Source organism: Lissotriton vulgaris, chromosome 1_1 (genome assembly GCF_964263255.1).
Source record: "Lissotriton vulgaris chromosome 1_1, aLisVul1.2, whole genome shotgun sequence".
NCBI lineage: Eukaryota > Metazoa > Chordata > Amphibia > Caudata > Salamandridae > Lissotriton > Lissotriton vulgaris.
In genome coordinates, this window is record NC_141685.1 from 1,955,189,753 (window position 1) to 1,955,215,676 (window position 25,924).

The 25,924-nt window shown below is 46.5% G+C and overlaps 1 protein-coding gene across 10 annotated transcripts in view; it reads right to left on the bottom strand.

Annotated features, from left to right (window-relative positions):
* Nucleotides 1-25,924, bottom strand: part of FRMD4A (FERM domain containing 4A) — an 814,406-nt gene that overhangs the window by 167,241 nt on the left and 621,241 nt on the right. For all 10 annotated transcript variants that reach the window (XM_086919678.1, XM_086919676.1, XM_086919675.1 and 7 more), the window contains exon 6: nt 3,880-3,936. In XM_086919678.1, the coding sequence (XP_086775804.1) occupies nt 3,880-3,936 (57 nt within the window). The remainder of the gene's footprint in view (nt 1-3,879; nt 3,937-25,924) is intronic.

Here is a 25,924-nt window from a genome sequence, read left to right on the forward strand (position 1 = left end):
CATACATTATTACATGATGGGGGCTTTAACAACAGTCAGTCACCCAGGGCGAGCGTGCAAACTGAGAGGAACCAATCACGAGGGGTGGAACGCGCCATAGCTGGGATACTGCACCATGAGTCACTCATTAGCGCACCGCTCACAGCGGACTCACGCGCACAGCGTGGCAGGTACGCACGTGCACAAGCGTGGCACGCATGTTGCTTCTTGCATGTCTTATTACTTACCGTAATCTTCATTACCCCGATTAGGGTCCTCCCCGTCCCAGTCCTAACAACGTGAGGCAGTCCTGCCTCCACCCAGCCAATCACAACGCCAGTATTCAAAAGTTACATAAGCCCCTCCCACCTACCGCCGTGCCTGTTATCAACAAGACTCCGACACAAACACAGCGGGAGGGCGGGAGGGTACAGGACTGGGACGGGGAGGACCCTAATCGGGGTAATGAAGATTACCGGTAAGTAATAAGACATTACCCCCTCATGGGTCCTCCCCGTCCCAGTCCTAACAACGTGAGGAACTCACAAGCAGAGAACCAACAAAAAACGCAGGACACCAGGGATCCATGCAGAGTACAAATCAGTAAAGATCAATGAACAGCAACGTCCAAGACGCCAACAGAAAAACAGCCAGCAGAGGCATGTAAAACAACAAGCCAAGAAGGTAGCACAAATACGAGACGGGACAGCGGGTGGCCACCCAACAAATTCCCGGATAGAAAACTCCTGCCGCCCCAGCCCAGGAAGCAGGCACAGAACGTGTCTAACGACCCAGCACCAGAGACGGAGGAGGCAGACCCAAAGGACCGCAAAGGCAGGCAGACCGCCAAATGCACCCACTGACCAACCCCAGAACCGGAAAACCATATCCCCCAAGTCACACCTCCACAGGAGACAAACAGGGCAGGAGAAAATGGAAAAACACCAGGGAACAAACGTGGGAAAAACCAGAGAGTCCAGCGAACCACCAAGTAAGGGGGAACAAGGGACCCCCCCAGCAGGTAAAACAGGAAAAACACCTCCAGCTGCCAAAGGAAACGGGAAGAACCCCCAGGCAGAAAGACCGGAACAAGCCACAAACCAACCCAATCCGGCAGGAACCCCCAACAGGGAAAAGAAACGAGCAGAGCACCCAAAGCACCCAACCGACGAGCAGAGGTGATGGCCAGCAAAAAAGCCACAGTAGCTGACAACCAGAACAAGACAGCCACCAGCAAGAGCTCAAAAGGGGGCAACAGCAGACCCCCCCAAACAGCAGGCAAAAACCCAAGAAGGCACGAGTACAGGAGAGACCGGCCGACGAAGCCGAAAGCCTAGAAGAAACCGACTCTTCAAAGGGGCAAAAACCACCGAGGAGGCTCCAGGACCCCGACAAGCACGAACCGCCGCCCACTGAGAAGACAACCCGGAAGGGGCAAGGCCCTGTAAAAAAAACAGTCCCGAGAAAATCCAACACAGAGGTAGGATCCCCCAGCACAGGAACGGCCCAATTGGAAGAACACAAAGAGAAAAAAGAACCCCAAAGACGACCACAGCACCCAAGGGCCGAAGGCCGACGAGACAACGGGATGCCACGAGCCACCACAGAGGAACAGCCCAAAGACGCCAACCACAGCCGCACAAGAGCCAGGCCGTCAGAAGCAAGTGACATCAGGGCAAAAACCAGCTGTGGACCAAAAAGCGGAGCCGGAGTCAATGAAGTCCGGCCAAACCCGACCCCCGCCAGCAGTAGCAGGAGCAGAAATCAAAGACAGAGAGGTTAACGATACAGACACCTACACACACCCCCTTACATCCCCAGACTATGCAGGAGGAGAAAAAGGAGGGAAGGCACACAGAAAGCCCGAAGGCCAAGGAAATGTGCAGGGGCCACGCAAATCCACACCAAATTGAACCAAACAAAGAAAATGCGCCGCTGAAGCGAGCACAGAGGGCACAAAACAGAGGACAGGAGGAAATGGCCCAAGCAGCGTCTACAAACGAAAACGCAGTCAGTCCTGAACACAAACTCAAAGCCCACAGAGGAGACACGGCCCAGAGAGAGCTGCGGGAGCCCGAACCACCAGAGGCACAAGACACACCAATGAGCCATAGAGTCGTGGGAACAACACATGGAAGCCAGCAGGAACAGAGACATGCAACTGGTCCCCCCAAGAAGGCCCAAGCAGCAAATAGCCACGGGAAGGCCAGCACGAATCAAAAAACTCGGCCGCCACCAAGGACCCCAACGTGGCGCCCAACCCCAAGGACAGGCGTCCAAGGACAACAAGAGGAGAGAAGGGAGCTGAAAACGCACCCCAAACACCAGGTCGGGAGAGCAAAGCCACCAGGCCAAAGTAGGAACCAGAACAGGGGAGAGAGGAACCAGAGCCATGTAACCTGCACTGAAAAGGACCCAAAGAGCCAATCAGAAGAAACACCAAGGACAGGAGGAACAGGCAAACCCAAGGAACCACAGCCGTGGAGGCAGCCACCACCTCCTGGAACCGCAACCAACCCCAAAGGGCAGAAGGGCGACCCAGCAGGACCCACAAAAGAGCCAACAGGGAAGAGAACCGAGCCGAAGGGTGAAAACAACCCCCTGCAAAGTGATGAACAGGCCCCGAGAAACCGAAGGCCCAGTAACCGGAGCAAGGCCACAACGCCACCATCGCCAGAACAGTCACAAGGAGGGTGGAAGCAGAAACCGGACAAAAGCCACATAGGGAAAAGCCAACAGCACCCCCCAGGCGGTCACCCACCCAGGTATGGACCAGGCCTAACCCTGCAGTACAAAGAACAACAGGTGCAAGCAGAGCGGAACCTGCAAAAATGTCATCCACCTGCAGAACCTGGAAACTATGCCGCATGGAAACAGCCCAGGCAGGCACAGGTGAAGACGACCCTTCGCACATGGTGAGTGAACCCGAGCAATCGAACCAAACAGGAACTCACCACACAACAAAGGAAGTGCCCAGCAACCTCCAAGCAACACTGCCCCCAATCACCAAATCACACAACGTGAGACCGGTGAAAATTACAATGGGCAGCCCTGTAGTCTCCACCCACAGCCCCAGGTCAAAAGACCACGACTGTGGGGGCCGGACGCTGCACTAGAACCACAGCGCCGGAACGACCCGGGGCCAGGACACCACGAAAACTCCCCGCCCCAGCCCAGCACATGAACGGGGAGAGTCCCTGACCCCAGAACAGGAGCACAGCTGACCGGGGGACCGGAGCAGCCGCGCAGAGAGAAAAACCCACAGGAAACAATGCAGAAGTAAAAAACTGCAAATGAAATACTCCTGTGAAATACACACAGTAAATAACGCAAAAGCATAAAACTGCAAACGAAACACTCACGGCACCGTCCTGAAGAAAGCCAGAAACAGAAACAGGAACCGGGAGCACCAGCGTTCCGACAGCCGTCGGAGCAGAAAAAAAACAGGCACGGCGGTAGGTGGGAGGGGCTTATGTAACTTTTGAATACTGGCGTTGTGATTGGCTGGGTGGAGGCAGGACTGCCTCACGTTGTTAGGACTGGGACGGGGAGGACCCATGAGGGGGTAATGCACAGGTGATCAATACACTTCGGAGAAAAATATCCGAAACCGCGCTCTAGGGGCGTGCTCTCCAGTATGACGCATTTTTACTTTTTTGGTTTCACTGGCAGCCCTTTCATATCTGTAGGGCTTATTTAAAGCCCCTCGCGCCACCCCTACGTCACTTTCCCCATGTTAGATATGACGCAAAGGTGGCGCAAGGGGGCTGGTATTTTAACGCGTGAGGTGTGACAGGCATCACCCACTTCAGACACTGTTCACTGATGCGCAACTTTTCATGTGTGTTCTTCCCACAGACGCAGTAACAATGCCCCGGCGAAGCCAGGGCGGGTCCTTACCTGCAGGATGTATGCAGCTAGCTCGAACACGGCGTCGCTGTCCACCTCGATCAGCTCCTGCGGCACAAGGGGAGAAAAGAAAAGAAAAACAAACTTTCAAAGTTGTGGCGCGATGGCCTGCCTCTCCCCTGACCCTCGATGCACAGTGACGCTCGCGCCCCCGGCGCGCCCTGCCCCCTCACCTGAGGGGCTCTCGTTACCTCACCCCAGAAGGAATGCGCACCTCACCGCTCTCGGCAAAGGGAGACGTGACTGCCCCTGTCATGTCGAACCTGTGAATGCAGCACAACCTGTCTTGGAGGCCCCCGCTCCAGGCCCCCAGCGGAGCCAGTGCTGCGGCACTACAGGAGCGTTGTGCAAGTTTTAACACTAGTTACAAAAGTTGTTTCGCTGCCACAGTGCAATACAGAATTCTGAATATTGTAGGAATCTACCTTGTATGTGTACGACTGTAGCACAGTCATGGCCACTGCATTTAAGCGGGAATAGAGGACCAAATTATGCGGTTGTGTTCACTAAATTGCGTGGCTAAATCAAATTATGTGGCACATTCTCTGGAAATATTTCACTATTTTGTCATTTTGCCCCACAACAATACTGTCTCGGAACATGTTCAACTTTATTAATACCAGTTTAACACCAGAATACAACAATCGGCAAATAAAAGGTGTCCAGCCAACCTTAGCAAACGCGCAGGACCGTGTTTTTAGTAACTTTTGAGCTGTTTAACTCAGAAATAAGTGTTGTTGTTGAAACTATGTCTAGTGTGGTAAATACATCGCATGGGTAAAATGCCAGAGGCGCAGAATTGGACAAGTTGAGTAGGCGTGAGATAAGGGAAGTGCATACACTGTGAGGCCCTGTTAAATGTCTTTCCACCGCGCATTTCTTTAGGGAATTACATACACTGTGAGGTCCAGTTAAATGTCTCGACTCCATAGCTAAGCATTACTTCAAACCGCCAGCGCTTCGCATTTCCTTTTCTGACATATGCGAGATGGTGTTTTCTTTAAAAAGGGCAGGTTTCTTTCTTGCATTAACACGACACAATCTTTTAACTTCAGACTAGAACTATACAAAATTGGCGACACCATAACGGATCTGCAAAATATCCAGGAACACAATGCAGTTCGTGCAGAAGTGTTAAAGACAATTCACACCTGCCTGGCAACAAACGAACTGCACCGGGAGGAAGAATACCCACACAGAGCTCTGTGGAGTGAGCACACAGAGCGAAGCTGCAGATTAAGGTAACCAGCATCAAAGGCAGCATTGCCAGCCGACGGCTTGTGGCAGCTGGATACGGGGAAGAAAAAAAACACACTTCTTCCCTAACCTGTGCGCAAAATTAACCTCAGAAACCAAGGCGCCTCCCCTCCCTGCGTCCCCTCAATTTAAGAACATTATATATTGAATGAAATGTGTAAGTGCCCAGGCGCAAGGTGGGTAGATTGAGGGCACCTTTCCTCCCAGATAACCACAGCAGAAAGAAAACCGGATCCCGGCCTCAGAGGCAGCTCTTTGGGTTCAGCACCTAGCACTCGTCACAGAAGGGAACAGCGCGTGTCCCAGGTGCTTATGAGCACCTTTTTTTCTTGCTGCTTTTTATATAGCGCGAGCTAGGCTCAATAAGCCTGGAGGGCTTCGCATGAGCACCACATTACATTACACATTTTGTGGATTGAGGGAGTGAGGAGATTAAGAGGTTTGGTCATCATTACAGGATGTTGAGCCGGGGTTCACCAGTTCCCACGCTGTCCCGGCAGCTCTGGCGGTGATACCACGTCTCTTATAACCTACCATAAACACGAGGGATTCCTTTCACCTTGTGCCAGCCATGCATTTCTAGATGGAGGCAGCACTGTGACAATGCTGTACGAGACACGCCACACACCCTTTATGCAGAACGTGAGTGTTGTTATATGACCAGCTCTATTCTGCAGTGGGGAAACACAAAACGATACCCCCCTACACAGCATAATAACCCCCCCTCCAGTCTCCTATAACTCACAGATATTCATTGGCCCCTGAGAGCCCCAGAAGCCTGCGTTGCGCCCCTATTGATCAGTAAGTAGACGGGCTTGCGTCACGTCATTACGATAGCAGCACGCATTGCAGCGTGCAGGTGACTGTGAAGTGAGGTGCAGTGCCGTGTGCATGAGAACTCACGCGCTTACACGGGAAAGCATGGAGTGCTATTAACCGGTCTCTTGCACAGTGTGTCTGGAAGTGCGCCCTGGATGTGACGTTATTTGCCGTTGTGCAGCAAAGGATTTGTGTCATCCCATGGGACCTCTATTTGAGGTCTGCCCTCTCAGACAATGTCTGAAGTTTGAATAACAACTGTGGCCGTTTATATCAGCTGCACCACAAACTCCGCTTTGGCCTAGTGCTGAACCTGTAGGCAGAGCTTTTAGTGGGGAGGGAGGGGGGGGGGGGGGAGTCTGAGCCTCGAAAGGGGGCTCTAATTTCGGGCCTCAAAGGTAGGATGACCAGATGTCCAGGTTTTTGTTTGGTGTAACATGTCTTGATAGTGAAATACTGCCAATTTTGTTTTTCACTATTGAAAGGCTATCTTGCCCATAGGATAACATGGGGAATGCTGTGTAACATGTTTACCTGCATATCTTACCATAATGGTAAGATCGACATATGGAATCTGGTATCCCTGAACTCAGAATTTATTAACACATCCTGTGGTGAAGATGGTTTTTAAATTCTAAGTTTTGAAATAGCACTTTTAGAAGTGGCTATTTTCCTGTTCAACCTCTGCCTGGCTGTGTATTGACTGTCTGGTTTGTGAGTGACAGGGGCTTATACTTAATAAATATACTTTTTTGCCTATTTTGTTATCCTTTGCTGGATGCAACTTCATGATTTTCTTAAGCACACAATGCTAGTTATCTTGATTTAGACCACGCCCCTACCCGGTAGGCCTCACCCCTTTAAGAAAGTTGCCACGCCCCTTTAAGAGCACCACCAGTTTTTTCTCCCACTTAAAGCCCTGCCTGTAGGGTACTCTACCTCAGCGCTACTCGCTTTGGTGACACTGGAGAGATGAGAGGTTGAGGTGGCCGTGACAGGATTTACACCCACCCCGCTCCATGGCAGGCCAGGCTTATTCCAGCCAGTTCTGGCTTCTCAGCTAACAGCCCTTTGGGTTTGGGGCTTGTAGGTCCTTCTTTTCCCATTAAAGTTGTGGCCTCCGCGTCCCTACTTGAAGTACTTTTGTACCGAAGATATTCGCCCCACATTTGGCCGGTTGTCAGCTATGAAATCATGGCTGGCGCCCAGAGCATCTGGGGGAAATGAAAGTATAAAATTGGACGAAAGTGAGTTCGTTGTTCAGCTGTGGTGGTTCGGATGTCAGTGACCTCACGACCGTGGCCGCTCCTGAAGGGGCCGAACTGATGCCAGCACACGCGGTTTCTAAACAGATACAAAATAACACACAAATGAACACACCTGCTTTGCTTGGTCGCGATTTGATGGTATTTCACGCAGATAAACAAATCGACTTCGCATTTCCACAGTTTGATAATATCGTTGCCACAACAAAGCCAGACTCATCAGGAGTGTGAAAAAGTGCGTCCCACAAAGTCACGGTTGCGCTGCCTTTCACTAGTATTTTTTTTTTTACTTTTGTGCAAATGAATGCAGTTCAAACAGCTTTCAAGCCGTGCTTTACTGCCTGAAAAGGAGCACAAGACAATGCAACGCTGCCTGGGAGAGGCCTCTGGGCGGCCGCGCGGGACCCCCTGGGATGGAACAGCCCCGCCCACCGGGGCAGAGCAGCGCTTCGGCGCTTTCTTCGGGGTGAGCCTGCAACACGCTCGGTTCCCAGGTCCTGCCTCCAGCCCGGACCCCCCTGCCCCTCTATTGAGTCACCGCCGGACAATCGAAGCTCTGTTCTTTCATCTCCCTCCTTAATTAGCAGCTCCTTGAGTGATTGTGGGGGCGGAGGGGAGGCCTGCCCCGGAGGGTAACCCGGAGCTGCGCACCAAGGTCAGCCGGCTGCTCCGCGGGGGCGCTTTGCCGCTTGGCAACACTGGCATGTTCCGAATTATCGGCAGAATAGAGTGCACGGGAAGCCCCGGTGCCTTGGCTGAGGTTCACCTCATTAGCCATGCCAGGGCTCCTGAACCGGGCTCTGCTGCGTCATTCTGCCCCCGCCGCTCTCCAGAGCGTCCCTGTTTGAAGTGCGCACGTTAAAAGGCCAATAAAACGGCTTTAGAAGTGGGAGCTGCTTTTAATGCGGGAAGTAAAGTAAACCGGCCGGCTTGTTGTGTGGTAGTCATTTCGCTCCAGACAGCGCTTTACTAACGACCTTCTAATTGGTAAACTGCGCGGGGTTTATGGCAGTAAGGCTTATAATGCCACAATATTGCACAAGTAGCTCATTTCACGCTGGAAATTCGAGGCTTAGAAAAGCAATTTTCATTAATATTCGGAAGAGTTGACTAGCAGCAGAGATCACATCGCCCGCGACCACGGATCTTAGGCAGGGGTTACTTCAGAGTGATGGCTCCCACATTAGGCTAAAATTCTTCACGCCTCCTCGGGGGTAGCAAACCGTTTATGATGCCACGGGAAAAACGAACATAAACAACCCCTTTGTTTATATGGAACTTAATAGCACACTTCTGTCACATTTAAGCAGCGCTATAAATGTAAATATAGAAGTGCCGGTACTCGCTCTCCACTCTCTGCTCCTGGGAAGTGCCGGTACACTGCCATTAAGACTCGAGTCACTGCTATATATGTAAATATAGAAGTGCCGGTACTCACTCTCCACTCTCTGCTCCTGGGAAGTGCCGGTACACTGCCATTAAGACTCGAGTCACTTGGCGCAAGCTCTTACCATACCAACGCCCCCTTGTGCTGCCTCAGTTTCCCGGCCTTCTGCCCTCTAGGGCCCATACACTGGAATCTCTACCCAATGACATTCCTGCCTCCCAATCTCTTAAAGGGTTCAACATAGTATTAAAGTGTACAGCATCAGCCTCGATATGTATGTCTCAGCGTGCGCCAGTCACAGCCATTTTCTGGTTTCGCCAGCTCGAAGCTAAGCCTTTACTTCTCTAGTGAGGTCAGCGGCCCCACATACATTACCAGTGTACTGCCCTCTCTGCGAATGTAAGTTAAGTATCCACTTTTGGCTGGAAACCGCCTTCACCTCAAACCATAGTGAAATCACTTTATGTCTGTACAAATTGACTGATCCAGCTGAATGATATATTCTATGACCAGCCCTGGCATACCGAAAAATGTAATGTCTTTGTTTTGTTGTAGTTTAGTCATAAAACACGTGTTGGCTCTTCTGGCGCTGCACACACTGATAGTGTCTAAAGGAATTTTTTAATGTTCTGTTATCTGAAAAGAAGTATGGTCACTAATCTTTATGTTATATATTCTGTTGATCATATTGGAGATAACATAACTTATAGAAATTGTCATAAAAATGAGAAGAATATATCTGTCCAATTGAAATAATGTAAGGTATTATCATAAATAACCAAATAGATTAAGATTTAAAGATACTGCATTTTGTGATGGGTACCTCTTGCAATCGTTTTGTATTTTTGAAACTTGTTAGGTGATAGGAAGGCAACTATCACCTTAGACAGCACCTATGCATGGACACAATTGCCTTCAAAGGGCACATTTTTTTAGAGACCAAAAATCAAGTCATTTAGCTAAAATAGCCCAAAAATAGATCAGTTGATCTACTGGTCCATTCACACTTACTCCCAACCGGCTACTCTTCAACAAAGTGTTTTTGGTTTATGACTAGACCCAGGAGAAATTTTAATAATGTCAGTTATCGGAGTAAATTCCCATTATTTTTTAGGGACATAATAACTAAAAAGTATTTGATTAGGGACGTTTGCATAATTATAAGTAATTTGGCACAAACATCCTGCCGCAGGAGTACAGCCACAACAACTTATCAAGTGCAAGAGGCTGCTTGTCTTCTGTTGCATTTAGCGCTATTGTCTGAGCGCACACAGTCCTCGAGGTCCCCCTAAGCCCTTTTTGCAGGTACAGAATCACACTGGGGATAGTTTTACACTTAGGGGGCCCTAATGAAATGTATTGACGCGGGGGCTTTAAAAGTTTGAAGACTAGGGCTCTAGGGCCTATTGGCTTAGCCTGAAGTCAATGTTAAGCTCCAAACTCCTAAGAAAGGTGATGTCACCCATCAAATACAGGTAGCCCCGCCCACATTCCACAAACACCCTCTGCTCTAACAGCTGAACAAAACCACAAGTGCGTCTAAGTGGAAAGTCCCCGACGATCTCTGTTCGATCTTTAGTTTGCTTTGCTTTTACTTTCTTTTAAGACAGTAAAGTTAGCATTTCCAGGAAAGGAAGGACACCCACGCGCAGTACACGTGAACTCCACCACTCCCATTCCACCTGCTCCACCCCTATTTTTCTTTTATTTCTTATTATTGAAAAAAGAACACAGCACAAAGTACTATATGCATGCTCCAGCGCTATTATGTACTACCTCACCTCATATAGCGAGTGCCCTGTTTTCTGTGAGTTTACATTTTGCCAAAATCCTGGATAGGCAGAGTGCACTACAAAGTATGTGAAAAAGTACTTCTGAGGCTCAGTAGGAGAACTGGGCGACATGACCCCCAAGAAGCGATGCGCAGCAGAAGTCTAATGGAGCACCCTACTGGTGGATTCCGTTCACCACCCACTGTCTTTATAGAAACAAGATCTCCCTGGGCGACACGCCCCTGTGCCAGCTCCAGGATGCTGAATGCAATGTCAGGCCCAAATGGTGAACATCCAGTTTTTGAGACTGTCAAACTGTGATGATTTTTTATGATTAATATATTGTCTTCCAAAAGGGAAGCTGTAGCGCCTGGTGGTTGTAAGTCATGTATTTATTGTGTGTGCTGCAGTGTGCGCGTTGTTTTCAAAGCTCTAGAAAGCTGTTTACTTACACCACAGGGTCGCTGGAGAGAAAAGACTCCTTAAACAAGAGGCCTGTGGTCTGTACCTGTGTGACACTGTTAGGCAATAGGAACTGGAGAGACCAATGCAAATGTTGATGGTGTGTGGAGACATTTTAATAGCCTTGCCTAACACATTACCAGCTTTCTAGGCATTTAAAAGCTTAACAATGGCCTGCCCTTTACATGCTAACATATAAAATGTATTATTGAGTAAAAATAAATCCTGTTCAGATTAAGGGATCGAGGATGTTGGTAGGACCTGTTATGGAACTGGTAGGTGCCACTATAGGGAATGAAAACAGAGACTCCTACTTCAATCCATGTCATTGTATGATGCATCGAGTCGCATATGCCAAACATAGAATTTGATGCAGGGCTCGAGTCTGGGTACCACGCAGGTGGACGGCGTCCCCCCACTTATTTTAATGTATTTTACCAGGTGGACGCCGTCCCCCCTGCAAAGATGCCCTTGCTAAGGAATCGTGTATTCTTGCCATTAACTGCATGCAAAAACACAACAAATATAAAGACGGAGAGGGAACGCCCCGCGGTCCCACAACTGACTGTTCCCGATAGAAGCTGTAGTTACAAGCATAGTAAGCCCATGGGAAGCTATTCACAAAAAAACGCTACATCCCCTCCCCACCCTCCGCCTGGGAAGGGCTCTTTGAACAGCCTACAGGTACGGCTTTTTATGTTTTTATCTAACTCACTAATGTGACGGGCGTAGGTGAAGTATGTAATGCCATGTTAACAGATGTATATAGGACTGCTCAAATAACATTGCAAGAGTTGATTCTACACCCTGTAAAAAACCCTTGGGTCCACAGTGCTAGGCTGCCTGTGAAATTACAGAAACATCTTTTGTTTTTTATTCTTTTTCAAAATACATTTTCAAATAAAGGCTCTCTTTCTTCAACATATATGTACTGCACTATAGGACTAATTTACATAGATGTGTTTTGGAAGTGCAGATATGTGTGAAAGGAGTGCTCTAATTTTTATCTTTCGTGACGTCACTTCCGGCCGTGACGTCACGACATGCCTTTGAGCACCCCCCACTTCTATGTTTTTACCTTTCGTGTCGTCACTTCCTGTCGTGACGTCACTTCATGTCTTTGAGCGTCCCCCCACTTCTTTATTTAGGACTTGTGCCCTGATTTGATGGCTGGCACCCCGGACAGTCAGCTTGGACCACGATGCGGGTAACTATCAGTTGACATTCCTCTTGGAGAGGACAAAGAGATCTGATGGCGCAGTGGCTTACCGACAACTTTTGAGGGCCCTTGAAACTCAATCCTCAGGGGCCCCCAGACCGTCAGGAGGCCTTATTCAGCCCAAGATCAATGAATATCTGTGAGATATGGTAGACTCAGGGGCCCCACTTCATAGTGTGCATCACTTTCTGTTAGGTCACTATACATGGCAGTAAAAATCTAACGTTACCTTGTTGTTGTTTACCTAAAGCATGGCGCCTCCAGCAACTCCATTCATTTCTCTCAGCCCATCTTAACTTCCTCACACTTCCACAACCAAACCGGTCTGTGATTGCTGTTTCTCGGCGATCTCCGTCTTTGTCTTAGAAGGTCACCTTCAAAGTGGTGCGGCCTTCTTGGGAAGTTAAATACTATTTAATGAATACCAGCATAGCCACAACGTATGACTGCTTCCGGTTTCAGAGGAGGAAAAATAGCCTTAAGCGAGATGACCTGTATGTAATCTACGGATTTGTCTGGACTCTGTGTTTTGAGCTCGTTACCTGACAGACTAGCAGTACTTTCTTTAACCTCCTGATAGACACCGGCAGGCTCTAAAATCTGTAAATGTGTTCTTGGTTATTCGAAGCATGATGGGTGCATGGACCAGATACTTCTCAAGTATGTTACATTCTGATCTTTTCATTTATATAAAAGGCTGCCACCTTGTGGCATGGAGCAGGAATTGTCACACTAAAACCGCATACGACCGAATACATACTTCAGTGCTGGAAACGGCAATCACCGAACCAATCAATCCACACTAAGGGCCGCACCAAAGAGAATTACTCAAGATAACTATAAAGGAAAATGAAAAAAGCAGTTTTTTAAACGTTCTGTAAATGTGAAGGAATTTGAAATTGGATGCTAAAAAATAGTTTACTATCCTCACATTGATTTCAGGGAGCACCACGTGCATCACAAAGAATATGGTATGGACGATGAGTGGCCTAAATTAAATAAAACAATCTCCAATCTTTCCATTAATATTCAGATTTTTAACATATTGAGGGATGCTGATTTAGACTTGGCCGAGCCACAACGTACACCTAAGTGGCCCATTATAAGCGCACTATCTGTGAATTTTGGGTGAAATACAATTTACTATTTGAGGGTGTTCCGTTCCGGCGCATGAAGACCGGATGTCCGGATTGTGCATGCTAGCCTGTGAGGAGACGCATGTATCGTCAATGTGGGCACCAGTGCCCTGCCTGTAGCCAATGCAGGAAACATGCACAAGCACATGCCTGTGGCTAGAAGCTAGGGCCATGCTTGTGGGCAGAGGCAGGTGCCATGACATACCTGGGGCCAGAGGCAGGTGCCATGCCTCTTTGCAGACGTAGGTGCCGGGCCCTTCCTGTCCCATCTTTCAGAATGACAGCAGCTCGGTTTAACAACGGCATTGCTGCCGGTGCCGGCCCTGCCCTCAGGAAGCTCCGCCTTACAGGAGCGGGAATCCAGAAGTACACGTAACACGACACAGAGAACAAATGAGGTCTAGCCCAAGTTCATTTAGTAGAATATCTTTGTATTTTCTGCCCCACTAACACCTGTTCGTCAAAGCCTGTGCCTCGGGGCACATGAAAGCATGAGAGAGCACTTGTGGAATTCAACCCCGGCCAATGGGTGCGCAGCTACCTTGCAGCCAGCGCTGGCAGGGTGAGCTAATCCACCTAACTAGAAAAGTGACATTTTGTTGCGTGACTGGTGCATCATTTTAACAAGAAAGCTAGTGCCAAATCCTAATACTCATATGAGGTGTATGCTGGCCTCTTTAGAGGCAGAGTCCAAGGAACACACCAATGTGACATATAATGAACGTTCCAAACGTGCCCCATATCCCAATCTGCCCAACCTCCGCCTCAAGAAAATTCTGAAGCATTCTTCTCTCTTGGTTGCCCCTCCTTTTGTAAACACCCATGCTTGTAGTACATGCCATCATGACAACTAGTGAGCTCTGCTGCAACTACCACAAATACAACCACAGGCGTCCACCTATAAAAACTAACACACAAAATTTAAATCTCAGCTTTCTGTTTTATCTAAATGTTTACACGTAAACACAAATAGAAAAAAAGTATTTCCCTGTGAGTATTGATTGATAAAAGATGGAAAAAATAAAGAAAGTACGTCTTGACATGAGACACATAGACTGTAATCCACCCCTGGAACAACGCACAGTTCTGCAACAACTGGGTCTCACCCATGGGGTGTACGAGGGCAGGGTATCCCTACCCTGTCTCCTCAAGTTATTATTCTTTTTTTAACTTCAGAACTGGGGATTAACCCGATGACCACGCCGCAAATTGGGTGAATTAATGAGTGGGCATGTTTCAGACGCCCTCCAGCCGTCCTACGCACACGCCCACTGTGACGTCGACGGCCGTCGCACCGAACGGGTTAAGTCCTCGAGCCCTCAATGGCTGCCAGCAACATTTCCTCATGTTGCTGGCAGCCAATCACAGCACTCTCTCCAGTGGGAGCAAATTGGCCCACGGTAAAATAGCTCCCTGGGCCAATCAGAAGACTATACATTTTAATACTTGGTTTGAGGGACTCTCGCAAGAGTCTCTCGAACCCATCTGTCCAGATATTCAATTATTTTCTAACCCTGATTTCTCAAAAAATACTGAATGGATTTACACCAATCCACAAAAGCCCATTTTGTGTACCAATATTTAGCTTCCTTTTAAATTTGGTGTAATTTTTTTCAGCAATTTTTGCTGTCGTTGTGTCTAAAGAAGTCTATGGAAAATGCATGGGGATTTTGCATTTTTGCCCCCCCCCCCTTTTCTTGGCACCCACTTGACAAATTACCCCAAACCTTTCCATGCACAAACTAGTCAAAAAGTAGCACCTTCTTGGAAAGTCTCCTTGAGGTTCTTCAAAGGGCGCCAATGTTAATAGCAAAACAAAAAAGCTTTTTCTGTGTAAAAGCTGACCTAACTGTAACTGTCCAGTGGCAACTGCCACTGGGTAATACACACACACACTCAACAGAAAATAATTTTCCTCCCACATTCCAAAAGTAGGGCGTAAAATACAATTTAAAACATCATCTGTAGCCCTACTTTGGCACATACATCCAGATTACCCTCAGCCCATTTTGGAATCCTGTCGGTGAAAAAACACAGCAACATAGCAGACATGTCATGTGCAAACATCACTGAGAGCGATGCAGCAAATTATATGTTGATCATGAACACGTGGAATAGAGCTAAAAAGCAGCCTTAGAAACAGTGCGCCAACATTGTAGTGTTACTTAACCCGACAAGGTGTGATTACAGGAAAATCATGTCATCTAATGTAAAAATACGTGAATATTGTCCCATTCATCACAAATCATCTTTATCACGGATATATGTACCCGCTTATGATCTAATGCACTGCATTCTTACGATGTGTAGTGTTTCCAGCTGAAACCCACAGTTTATAAGGAATATATTACTTATCATATGAGCATCTATTCATAGCATGTAGTGCTTAGCATAATTCAGCCATCTAGTGCTGGTCTTGGACGATTACACATTGTTTTTCTTAGAAGTTTTTGAGTCATGAGGATATAGTGACTCCTCCTTCGGTGTGGATTGCGTATATTCCTCGGCTCCTTTATTAGATTGTTTTTGGCTCATCAAGTGAGCGTTATAAAAGGAGAATTCCACGCGTGTGCGGTTCGGACAGCCCCTTGCCGTCCTTCGCACACGCCCACCATGACGTCAGATGCACGGAAGTTGTTAAATGTAGCAGTAAATACTGCAATGAAAAGCTTACGGGGAAGAGGGTGGGTGCATATGAATCTACAGCACTACACGCTATGAATAGACGCTTACAGGGTAAGCAACATATTCCATTCATAGTATGTGTTGGCTGTAGATACATATTCTTAGCATCAAATGTAGAGCTGTGCTCCCTTGTGCGGTGGCTAACAATTGGTTGAAGTACTGGTTTGCACTAGTGTTTTAAGTACAGCTTGAACCAATTCTTGCTGGTTGATCTGTAAGGACATCAACACAGTAGTGTTTTGTGAATGTATGCGGGTTATTCCATGTTGCTATTGTGCAAATATCCTCTAAAGGGATATTTCCTAAAACAGCCATAATGGCTCCCTGTTCACATGTGGAATGAGCCCGTAGTGGTACTGCAAGTACCCTTTTGGCTTTCTGGTAACAGGTTTGAATGCATATAACTATCTATCGAGCAATTCCTGCCTTGGATATGGGTGCCCTTGCTGAGGCTTAGTAAAGGTGACAAAAAGCTGTTTTGGTTTTTCCTGAAGGATTTTGTTCTATCATTGTAGACTAATCGCCCTTTTGACATCTAATGTATGTAGGACTTTTTCTGCTAGTGAGTCTGGGTTAGGAAAGAACACTGGTAGTTCTATGGTCTGACTTGTGTGAAAGGCTGAGAGCACCATGGGTAGGAATTTTGGATTAGTTCATAGATTACATTTTGATGGCAACATTTTAAAGAAAGGTTTCCATAGAGTAAGTGCTTGTAGTTCACTTTACCTTCTGAGAGAAGTGATTAGCACTAGGAAGGCAACTTTCCATGTTAAAAAGTATAGTTGACATGAATGAAAGGGTTCAAATGGTGGCCCCATAAGTCATGTAAGGACAATGTTTAGGTTCCATGCTAGGGCGGGTGGAGTGGAAGGTGGGATTACCCTTTTGAGTAATTCCATGAATGCTTTGATTACTGGTATTTTAAATATGGACTAATGTGGCCTGTTCTACATGTAGGCAGCTAGGGCTGCTAAGTCCAAGCGAGCCCGCTTGCTGGAGATGGAAGAGATAACCTTTAAGGTCTTCTACTATGGATGTTAAAGCTAGATTTGCTAATTTGTGTAGTAATGTGCAAAGCGCTTCCATTTTCCAGTGTAGCATGCTCTAGTTGTAGGCCAACAAGTTTGTTTAAGGATGTCCACACATGCTTGTGGTAATCTGAGATGCCCACATTCTAGGATTTCAAGAGGCAAATCGCTAGATTTAGCTGCTTGGGCTTGGGATGCATTACTTTCCCTTGGTTTTGCATCACTAGATTTGGCCAGAGAGTTGTTTCTTATGTGGCACAACAGATAGTTGCAGTAGGGTAGTGAACCATGCTTGTCGTGCCCATGTTGGGGCTATATGGATTAGTGTTAGAGATGTTTGTGTTAGCCTTTATACCACATATGGAATGAGTGGAAGAGGAGGAAAAGCGCTGGCAAATACTCCTGACCAATTCATCCACAGGGCATTGCCCTTGGTTTGAGGTTGAGGGAACGTGGAGTGAAGATTTGGCATTGAAGCGGCAAACGGGTCTATGTCCGCTGTCCCCATCTATTGAAGTAAAAGTGGAGTAGTGGTAGGTTGATCTCCCACTCGTGTACTTGCTGATCTGTTCTGCAGAGCATATCTGAAAAGCTGTTGTCTACCCCAGGTAGCTGTTCTGCTAGGAGATGGGTTTGTGAGAGATTGCCCAGTGCCAGATGTGCTCTGATAGGAGGGATAGCTGTGAGGAGTGCCCCCCTGTTTTTTAATATAATACCTTGCAATCATATTGTCTGTGCGTATTAGCACTACCTTCAGGTGTCTGTGACTGCAAAAAGCTTTGAGGGCTAGGTGAATAACTAGAAGCTGCGGATGATTGATGTGTAAATGTCTCTGGATACTGTCCATAGACCGTGAACTGTGAGATCCTGCATATGTGCTCCTCGTTCCTGAAGGGATGCGTCTGTGGTAATGGTGACTTGCGAAATTAGGGCTTTGAAGGGCCGACCCTGCAACATGTTGCTCCTGTCCCACCACTGCTGAGAGCGATGGGTCGCTGGCCCTACCAACACTAAATCTTGTAGAGGCCCCTCCGCTTGAGACCATTGACATTGTAGAGTGTGCTGAAGAGGGCATCTATGTAGGCAAGTGTGTGGTACTATGGTTTTGCAGGAAGACATCATACCTAAAAGACCCATTACTACTTTTACTGAGAGTTTAGCTTGTGGTTGAAAAAGAGACAATGTTTATTTGAACTTTAGCACTCTTTCTGGACTGGGATAGGCTTTGGCTGTAACTGAATTGAGTGTTGCATCAAGGGAGGGCTGGATTTGTAGGGGTTGCAGATGAGACTTTAGTATGTTGAGGGTAAACCCCAGTTCGTGCAGAAGGTTGATAACCTGTTGAGTGTCCTGAAGGCGTTGCTGGTAGTTCTGGTTCTTGATAAGTCTATCGTCAAGATAGGGGAAAATTCGTATTCCTTATCTTTGGATGAAAACCCTTGGAGCTGTAAAGACCCAGAAGGGTAGCTCTTTGAATTGGGAGTGTCTGCAGCTGAGTTGAAAATGGAAATAACAGAGGTGCGCTGAATGTATGGGCATATGGAAGTACGCGTCCTTTGAGGTCTAATGCCACCATGAAATCTCCTTGCTGTAGCAGTGGTTTCACCTTTTGTAGTTTGACCATTTGAAAATGTACTCAGGAGATGGCACTGTTGAGAGGCCTGAGATCTAGAAGGAGCATTCATGTTTTGTCCTTTTTGGGGATGAGAAGATAGAGGGAGTACACTCTGCGTCCCTGATGTTGTAAGGGTACCATTTCTATTAAACCTTTTTGAAGGAAAAATGGTACCTTGGCTTGTAAAAGGGTAAGATGTTCCTGAGGCATATTCTGTGTTTTGGTGGTATTGTGGGTGGTGTCTCCTTGAGTTCTAGGCAATACTCATTTTTGATTATTGATAGTACTTATTGGTCTGTGGTGATGTTCTGCCAGTGTAGATAGAACATTTGTAAACTTCCCCCAACTGGTGTAATATGTGGTGAGGGGGAGGTGTAGGTGATCACTGTTTTGGAGGGGTGGGTATTTTTTTCTAGTGGTTGCACAGCCTCTGCTTCTATTTCTGTAGTTTGATCTATAGCATGAACCTCTGGTAAATTGGCTTGGATATTAGCCGTGTTGTTGAATGGGCAGTACCTCAGTCAGTGGACGAACCCCTCTGGATGCACCCCTGTACTGACCCCTACGTAAGGACCTACAGTGTTGGTAGGTCTGTAGGGCCAACATTGCCTTAGCGGTGTCTGTGTCCTCCTTTATCTTTTCTAACATTTCATCCACTTGTGGACCAAAAAGATTTTGTCATTATATGGTAAATTGAGCAAGTGCTACTGCATGCCCGGTATGAAGCCAGAGACTCTGAGCCATGCCTGGTGTCAGATAAGGGCATTGGTGTTGGCCTTACGGGTGCTTGTGTCTGCAGCGTCCAGGGCACACTTTATAGTGACATTAGAGATGGCCCTGCCCTCTTCTACCAATTGTGTACCACGTTGTTGATATTCATCAGGGAGGTTTTGCAGTATTTTCTGCATTTCATCCCATGTGGTACCATTATATCTGGAGAGCAGCCCTACAGAATTTGGTTGGCTGCCTGTGCTGTTATGCGCTTACCTGCAGCAATGCCTTTTTTACTTTCCTTATCTGCATCAGGCGCGTCTCCATTGCCCTGCAAATGTGCCCTTTTCCTGGCTGTGTGTACCACTAATACATCTGGTGTAACTTGGCCCGTAACATATTCAGGGTCTATTGGGCATTCCCTGTACTTCTTTTCAAATCTAGGGGTGACTACCCTAGATGCAACTGGCTGCTTGAATAGGTCCTGTGTAGAGGACAAGATACCTTTAAGCATAGCCAGCGACTGGGCTGTCTTTTGCAATCTATTAAGTCTTTCTACTAGGAAATCCTCCTCCTGCTGTATAGTGTGTAAGGTTACCTTCTGGTAAGCAGCAGCCCTGCTGGTAATCTCATGATTCGATGTAGTATCATCTGGACGTGATGGTTTAGATAGGTAGATGTTAGGATCGGATTCATCCACCAGATCCGCATCACAAATATCCCGTGGGTCGGGTGTAATGAGGATCCCTGTGGATCTGTGAAATAGGGGCTCTTGAATTGTTCTGGTGGGTCATCACCAGTAGGCGACTTATCTGGTGAAAAATGTGACTACTCTGAGGGGAAGTGTTCAGGGGAGGGCAGATGCCCTGGCCTTGGTGGTGGTGAAGGCAGAGTAGGCGAGGATGGAAGCAAATGAGAATGAGGGTAAGGAGTAAGAGGAGAAGGAGGGAAAAAGATAGGGCTTGTGCATCTGTCCTTCTTCTTCTTCCTTGGTTGTTTAGCTGTTTCAGGCCCAGCAATGTACTTGGGTGTTTTTCCTTTTGGGAAGTGTAAGGGAAACAGGTGGTGGTGGTGCTTTGGTGCCTAGTTTTCCAGTATCGGAGTGTAAAGAGAGTTGAGTTTGTCTTGCAAGTGCTCTCTAATGTGCTGCACTGGTCTTTGCCATGGCTCAGCAGCATCTTTATTGATTTTCGGCGTTGAAGGCGCTGATGAGGGTTTTGATCCTGATACAGAGTTGTGCGTATAGTTTTCAACGCCAAGGGCTTAGGTACCGGCTTTGGCGCTAATAGCTTTGGTGTCAACACCTCTTTATGCGACTCGTCCCCTTCCGACCCCGACTGATCTTCATGATCTTCCTCTTCATCGAGGTGCTGGTCTTCGAACAGCTCCGGGATCGCCTCCGACTGCATTCTGGAAACCTCGTGTCTTCGAGCTCGACGGTTTCTAATCGTCGACTTGGAGGAGAATGCTGCACAGGCTTCGCAGTCCCTGGATTCGTGTTCAGGCGATAGGCAGAGGTTGCACACCTCGTGTAGGTCCTTGTGTGGGAACTTAGCACCACACGTTGGACATTTTTTAAATGGAGTCCTTTCCATGAACTCCGGGCTTGACCACGTCGAGAAAGGCCTCTTGTTCGTCGACGTAGATTAAAGTTTTTCTTCGATGTTGGAGTCGAAACGCGTCGGAATGGAAATGAAATCGCGTTCGATAACAATACCGTCAAATTGGAAAGGGAATACGTGCCGACAAGTCACTTCTTTCCGAAGTCGATCTGGAGCGTCTCAATCCTCATCCGAACCCGATGGCGGAAAAAAACAATCTAAGGATGGAGCCGATGCCAATGCGCACTACCAACCAAAGGAGGAGTCACCAAGCTACAAAAGACTCTCCAAGAGAAAAACAAAGTGCAATCATCCGAGCCCAACACCAGATGGCGATCTATTCATAATGTACCATCTGCAGCCCATATGCCTCGAACATAAGTTTTGGAAGGTCTGGCTTGGGTGAGTGCTTGGAAATGTTCATTAACACCACCTTTTGTTGTTCAGTCATGAAAGCTGTTCGGTTGGAGAGAAAAACCGGGGCACTACCAAGGAACTTCGGTCCCGCAGCTGAGATGTCAACGTCCGAACCCAATGGCGGAAAAAAATGGCGGAAAAAAACAATCTAAACAAACGATCCAAGGAACATGTGCAATACACACCTAAGGAGGAGTCAGTGAACCACGTGACTCGAAGACTTCTCTGAAGAAACACAACTTGTAATTGTCCAAGCCCAACACTAGATGACAGGATAATGCTAAGCATATGTATCTGCACTCATCGTATGCTACGAATATAAATACAACTGTTAAGATATTAAAAATTACCACTTGTTTTTTTAGCGTTTTATATAGCAAACTTGACCCGAAAAATGGGTATCAGAGCTCTTTACATGAGCATCAGTTTCGTTACAGAAGGACACTTTCATTAATGTTAGGCACGGGAAGACAAACAGCCAGATTCATCAAGCGAAATGCGTTTGCAAAAGGGCCAAATTCTGAGAATCTGGCCCTTTGCGAGTGCAATTTTTGCATTTGGGATTCATCACCCCAAATGCAAAAATCGCTAATAAAGAATTCGCAAATTTGCAAGGATTAGCATTTGAGGAATCTCTATTAGAGATTCCTTAAATGCTATTCATGAAACATTTTAAAATTGTGAATTTTCAATTTAGGAGCGCTATTTATCACAAAGTCAAACCTCGTGGTAAATAGCGAAAACTTAGAAAAATGCATTTAAATGCATTTTTCTAAGTTGCATGTTACACACACACATGTCCTTTGGACATGTGTGTCCACAACATCAGTGTAAATTCACATTTCAGGGGTGCTACAGGGTGACCTTTGGACACCCCTGGCACCCTTGAAATCGCATCCTTATTTGCGATTAGCAAATTGCTAATCACAAATAAGGAGGATGCAGGAATCGCAATTTATTTTGCGATTTCTACATGAATCCCAATTTGCAAGTCCTTAATAGCGATTCCTTAAGAATCGCTATTAAGGACTCGCAAAACGGGACTTTGATGAATCTAGCTGTAAGTGATTTGCCCAGAATCACAGGATGTTTTTAGCGTCGTTGCCGAGACTCGAACCCGCTTCCCCAGTTTCCAGGTCGACCGCTTTAGCCGTAAGGCTACATCCTCGCCCTAAATTTGACAAATTAGCTTCCGTTCAGGGAAAGTTAATTCAGTAATTGACAAAAATAAAAGAATTACTTCGGACTAATGAATAGCTGACCAATTATTTTGACATACCATGCCCCTTCCAGTCATCCAATACAGAATCTGATTATATCAATTTTCATCATTTCATGTGTCTTTGGTTGAATACATTACATTATCAAAACAATTCTAAACAGCCCCGTGAACCTGCAACATATTTTAAAATTACCTAGACGCATTCAAATAACACGATCAGTGACGTTCACTTCTAAATCACGTTAAAATCAACGAAGATAAAAGAAACGCGTAGAACATGTGCTGTAACTTCTATGACTAGTCTTTAACCTCCCAAGATTTATAATTGGCAAGATAGCGCCACCACGTGGCCCGCGGGAGAACTGTTCTGACTCTTCCTGTATTTAGCCACATACATAGGTGGGCAGGGTGTGTAATCCATGCATTCCGCCTGCTTCATACCCAGCTTATTTGTAGCCACATTATTTGTAGAACTGTGTTGCAGAAAGAAAGCCACTTGCTCCTGTTGAATGGTATGGAACTGGGCCCTTCCCAGGACTTTGATGTTTTTGTTGTTGTCAGGAGGCTACTTCATACGGCTTAAGTGGCACTTTGTGTGCCAAAACTGTAAACCCTGAGTGTCCGGAAGAAAACTGCATGATTGCTCCCATAGGACCTTAAACTGGAGATGTTGGCACAGTAGAAACGCAGACTCTTAATTGATTGAGACAAAGAAGCCTAAGATGATGGGCATTTGCTTGAAACTACAACCAGTTGATGGGTAGTAACTTGTCTTCTGAAATGGAGCCATATGGATTCAGAAAGCAGGAGTGGGCTCTCGTTATGGAAGTTTCAATGCCAGATCCAGGGACATGGCAAGCATGATAAACATATATCCACCCCCAGTGCCCGCACAACTGTAGTTACATGTGTGGCAGTTTTTGCAGATGGTGTGCACCAGAACTCTTTTTTAAAGATTTTGGTTTAAAACAAAACTACCAGTGTCAATAACGTCATGCTCAGCCTAACCCTGCCAGTAACTGTAAAGCAAATGCATTCTTTGCATGACCCAGAGTCGGATGGGAAAGCAAAGGCTTGGAGTACCACATAACACAACCAGTTTCCCAGGGCACAAGTCGGGGGTACACGCGGGTGCAAGGGCGTCCACCCTTTTTTTTTTTTTTACAGTTGAGCCCCACTGAAAAATATGCTGAATTCGTCCCAGTGTAATTTCCAAACACCAGGACACTTTCAGCAGCGCCTGCACGTTGTTGTCTGCTTTCGATCCCCAACAACGTGCAGGCGGGGAGGGGGCTTTGTTATTACAGACTTGCTGGGCCCATAACAAAGGGCAAATCCGAGGGGTCATCAGGTCTCCTTTTGTTTGAGTCACCTGGCTGGCAGCCGTCAGGAGCCTCACACGTATAACCAAATGCAGCAGAGGGGAAACAAAGGCTCACACCTTGGTAGCACTTCACACATACTTAGGATAGACAGCTTTTCACTGTGTTCAGGCTCTGTTTAGGAGATATGCATGCACTGTAAGAAGGCCAGATGTGTTGATCTTTCCCAGTATTTTCACAAAATAAATAGCATTTATATAGCCCATACTGCCCTTGAGGAGGCGTTGAAATAATTAAATATCACTTTTAAAGCACTATGGGTAGAGGATGTTTACGCTGACAAAAGACAACATTGTTTTATGTGAAGTTTACAAAATTGTGAATCTTCTGCCTAGATCAGGAGTGTTTGCAAGTATACTAGAAATGTGCTCAAATGTACTCATGATAGACCTGCTAAACATATGTGAGGGCTTAAGATCTAATGTCACTTCTTGTGATGCAACTTCCTGTGATGTCACGCGTCACCATGCCTCTTACATGTTGACTAATTAGGTTAGTCCCCCAATTCCTTTTTTTAAGGACTTGTGCCCTGCAGTTTCCCCCCTTAAACAGGACAGTGCCTAGACAATGGTGACCACCACAAATGTGTCTATTGCTAATGCCCTTGGCCTGATAGAACAAGTAAGAGGTGAATGTCTGTAACCCCTGGGCCATGTTATACAAATCAAATTGCGGGTCCTAACAGGATATAGAATATCTACTCTAAAAAGTAAGTCGATATCTCGCAAAGCAACATAGTGAAATTCAGGAATGCAAAATACCCCGTGATAGGTATCAGAAACAAGGCAAACAGCAGTCAGCTTTATGTTATATTTAATTTTATAAGGAACTTATTTTGAAAAAGTGCTACTTGTATATGTCAACAAAAGTGACAGAAAGATGTCGAATTTTAAAAATAACCAAAGCAGAGCATTAATGGCTTCCAGTCTATTTCATAAGATAAGGCAAGACCAGCTGTATTTTCAAGGAACTGCATCGCAGTTCACAGCCAGACTGCGCAAGTGGCTGTCCAAAATTCAAAAGGGTAACATTGTGACCCCACAAAACATAGGTGAGCATTAAGACCCTGGCAGACTACAGCCTTCTACTACTAGAGAGCTCCACCTTCCTGCAGAGGTCTGTATACTTTTTGAGGAGCCACCTTACAGCACTTAAATCTTGCATGGCTGCTACCATGTCACTTGAGGCTGCTCCGCAAACTTTTTTGTTTTTTAAAAACAAACTCCCAAAGAGGCAGTTTGTTTTGTAAAATAAAAAAAAATAAAGACCCTGAGAGTTTTCTCCCAGGGTGTAGTTTCCATTTTAATTTATATTGTTGTCTTTTGTGGCTTTTCCTGACATTTCCGAACAACATAAGATACCTTAAAACATCTGCCCTAAATAGAATGGACGCTCTGAGATACTTACAACCAATGGCCCAAAGTCTGTTGGTCCACCAGTGTAAGGCTTCTTCCGGCGGAGCCAGTCGGGTATGCCCTTGGTGGTAACATGATGGTTCATCCACAAAAACTAGAGAGGGCAGACCATCAGTAAGGTAGACAGGATACTCGGGCACATTTGTGATGGAGTATCCTGTCTGCAAAACTCTATGTAAACCCTGCAGTTACCTGCGCAGGGTCGCCTTCAGGATAAAAAGGACATTGCCATTTCATGTAGCAACACTAATATATAATTGGGCATACACTTACAGTCTTTCTTTCAAGGGTGAAGAACCAAGAAAATACTAAAAGCAAACTAAAAGGAAAGCGTACCCCGGGTTCACAGATTTCTGCAAAGAGTGCAAGAGTAGTCACCTGTTACTGGGGAGTGAGAGCAGGTTCTGGCTGTCACTCTGGAAGACACACAAGAATGGACCATCTTAGCTTACCCCTAAATGCTGGTGCTTCACATACTCTGGTTATCCAAACTATAGATCTTCAGTCTCACACACCCGAGTGATGTAGCAGCTCACGTTGCGCGCGGACATTCATTCACTATTCTCAAAAAGCTTTCCCCAAAGACTTCAGAGGGCCTCCTTTAAACATTGTGATTTCCAAGGTTGCTGCAACAGATTTAAAT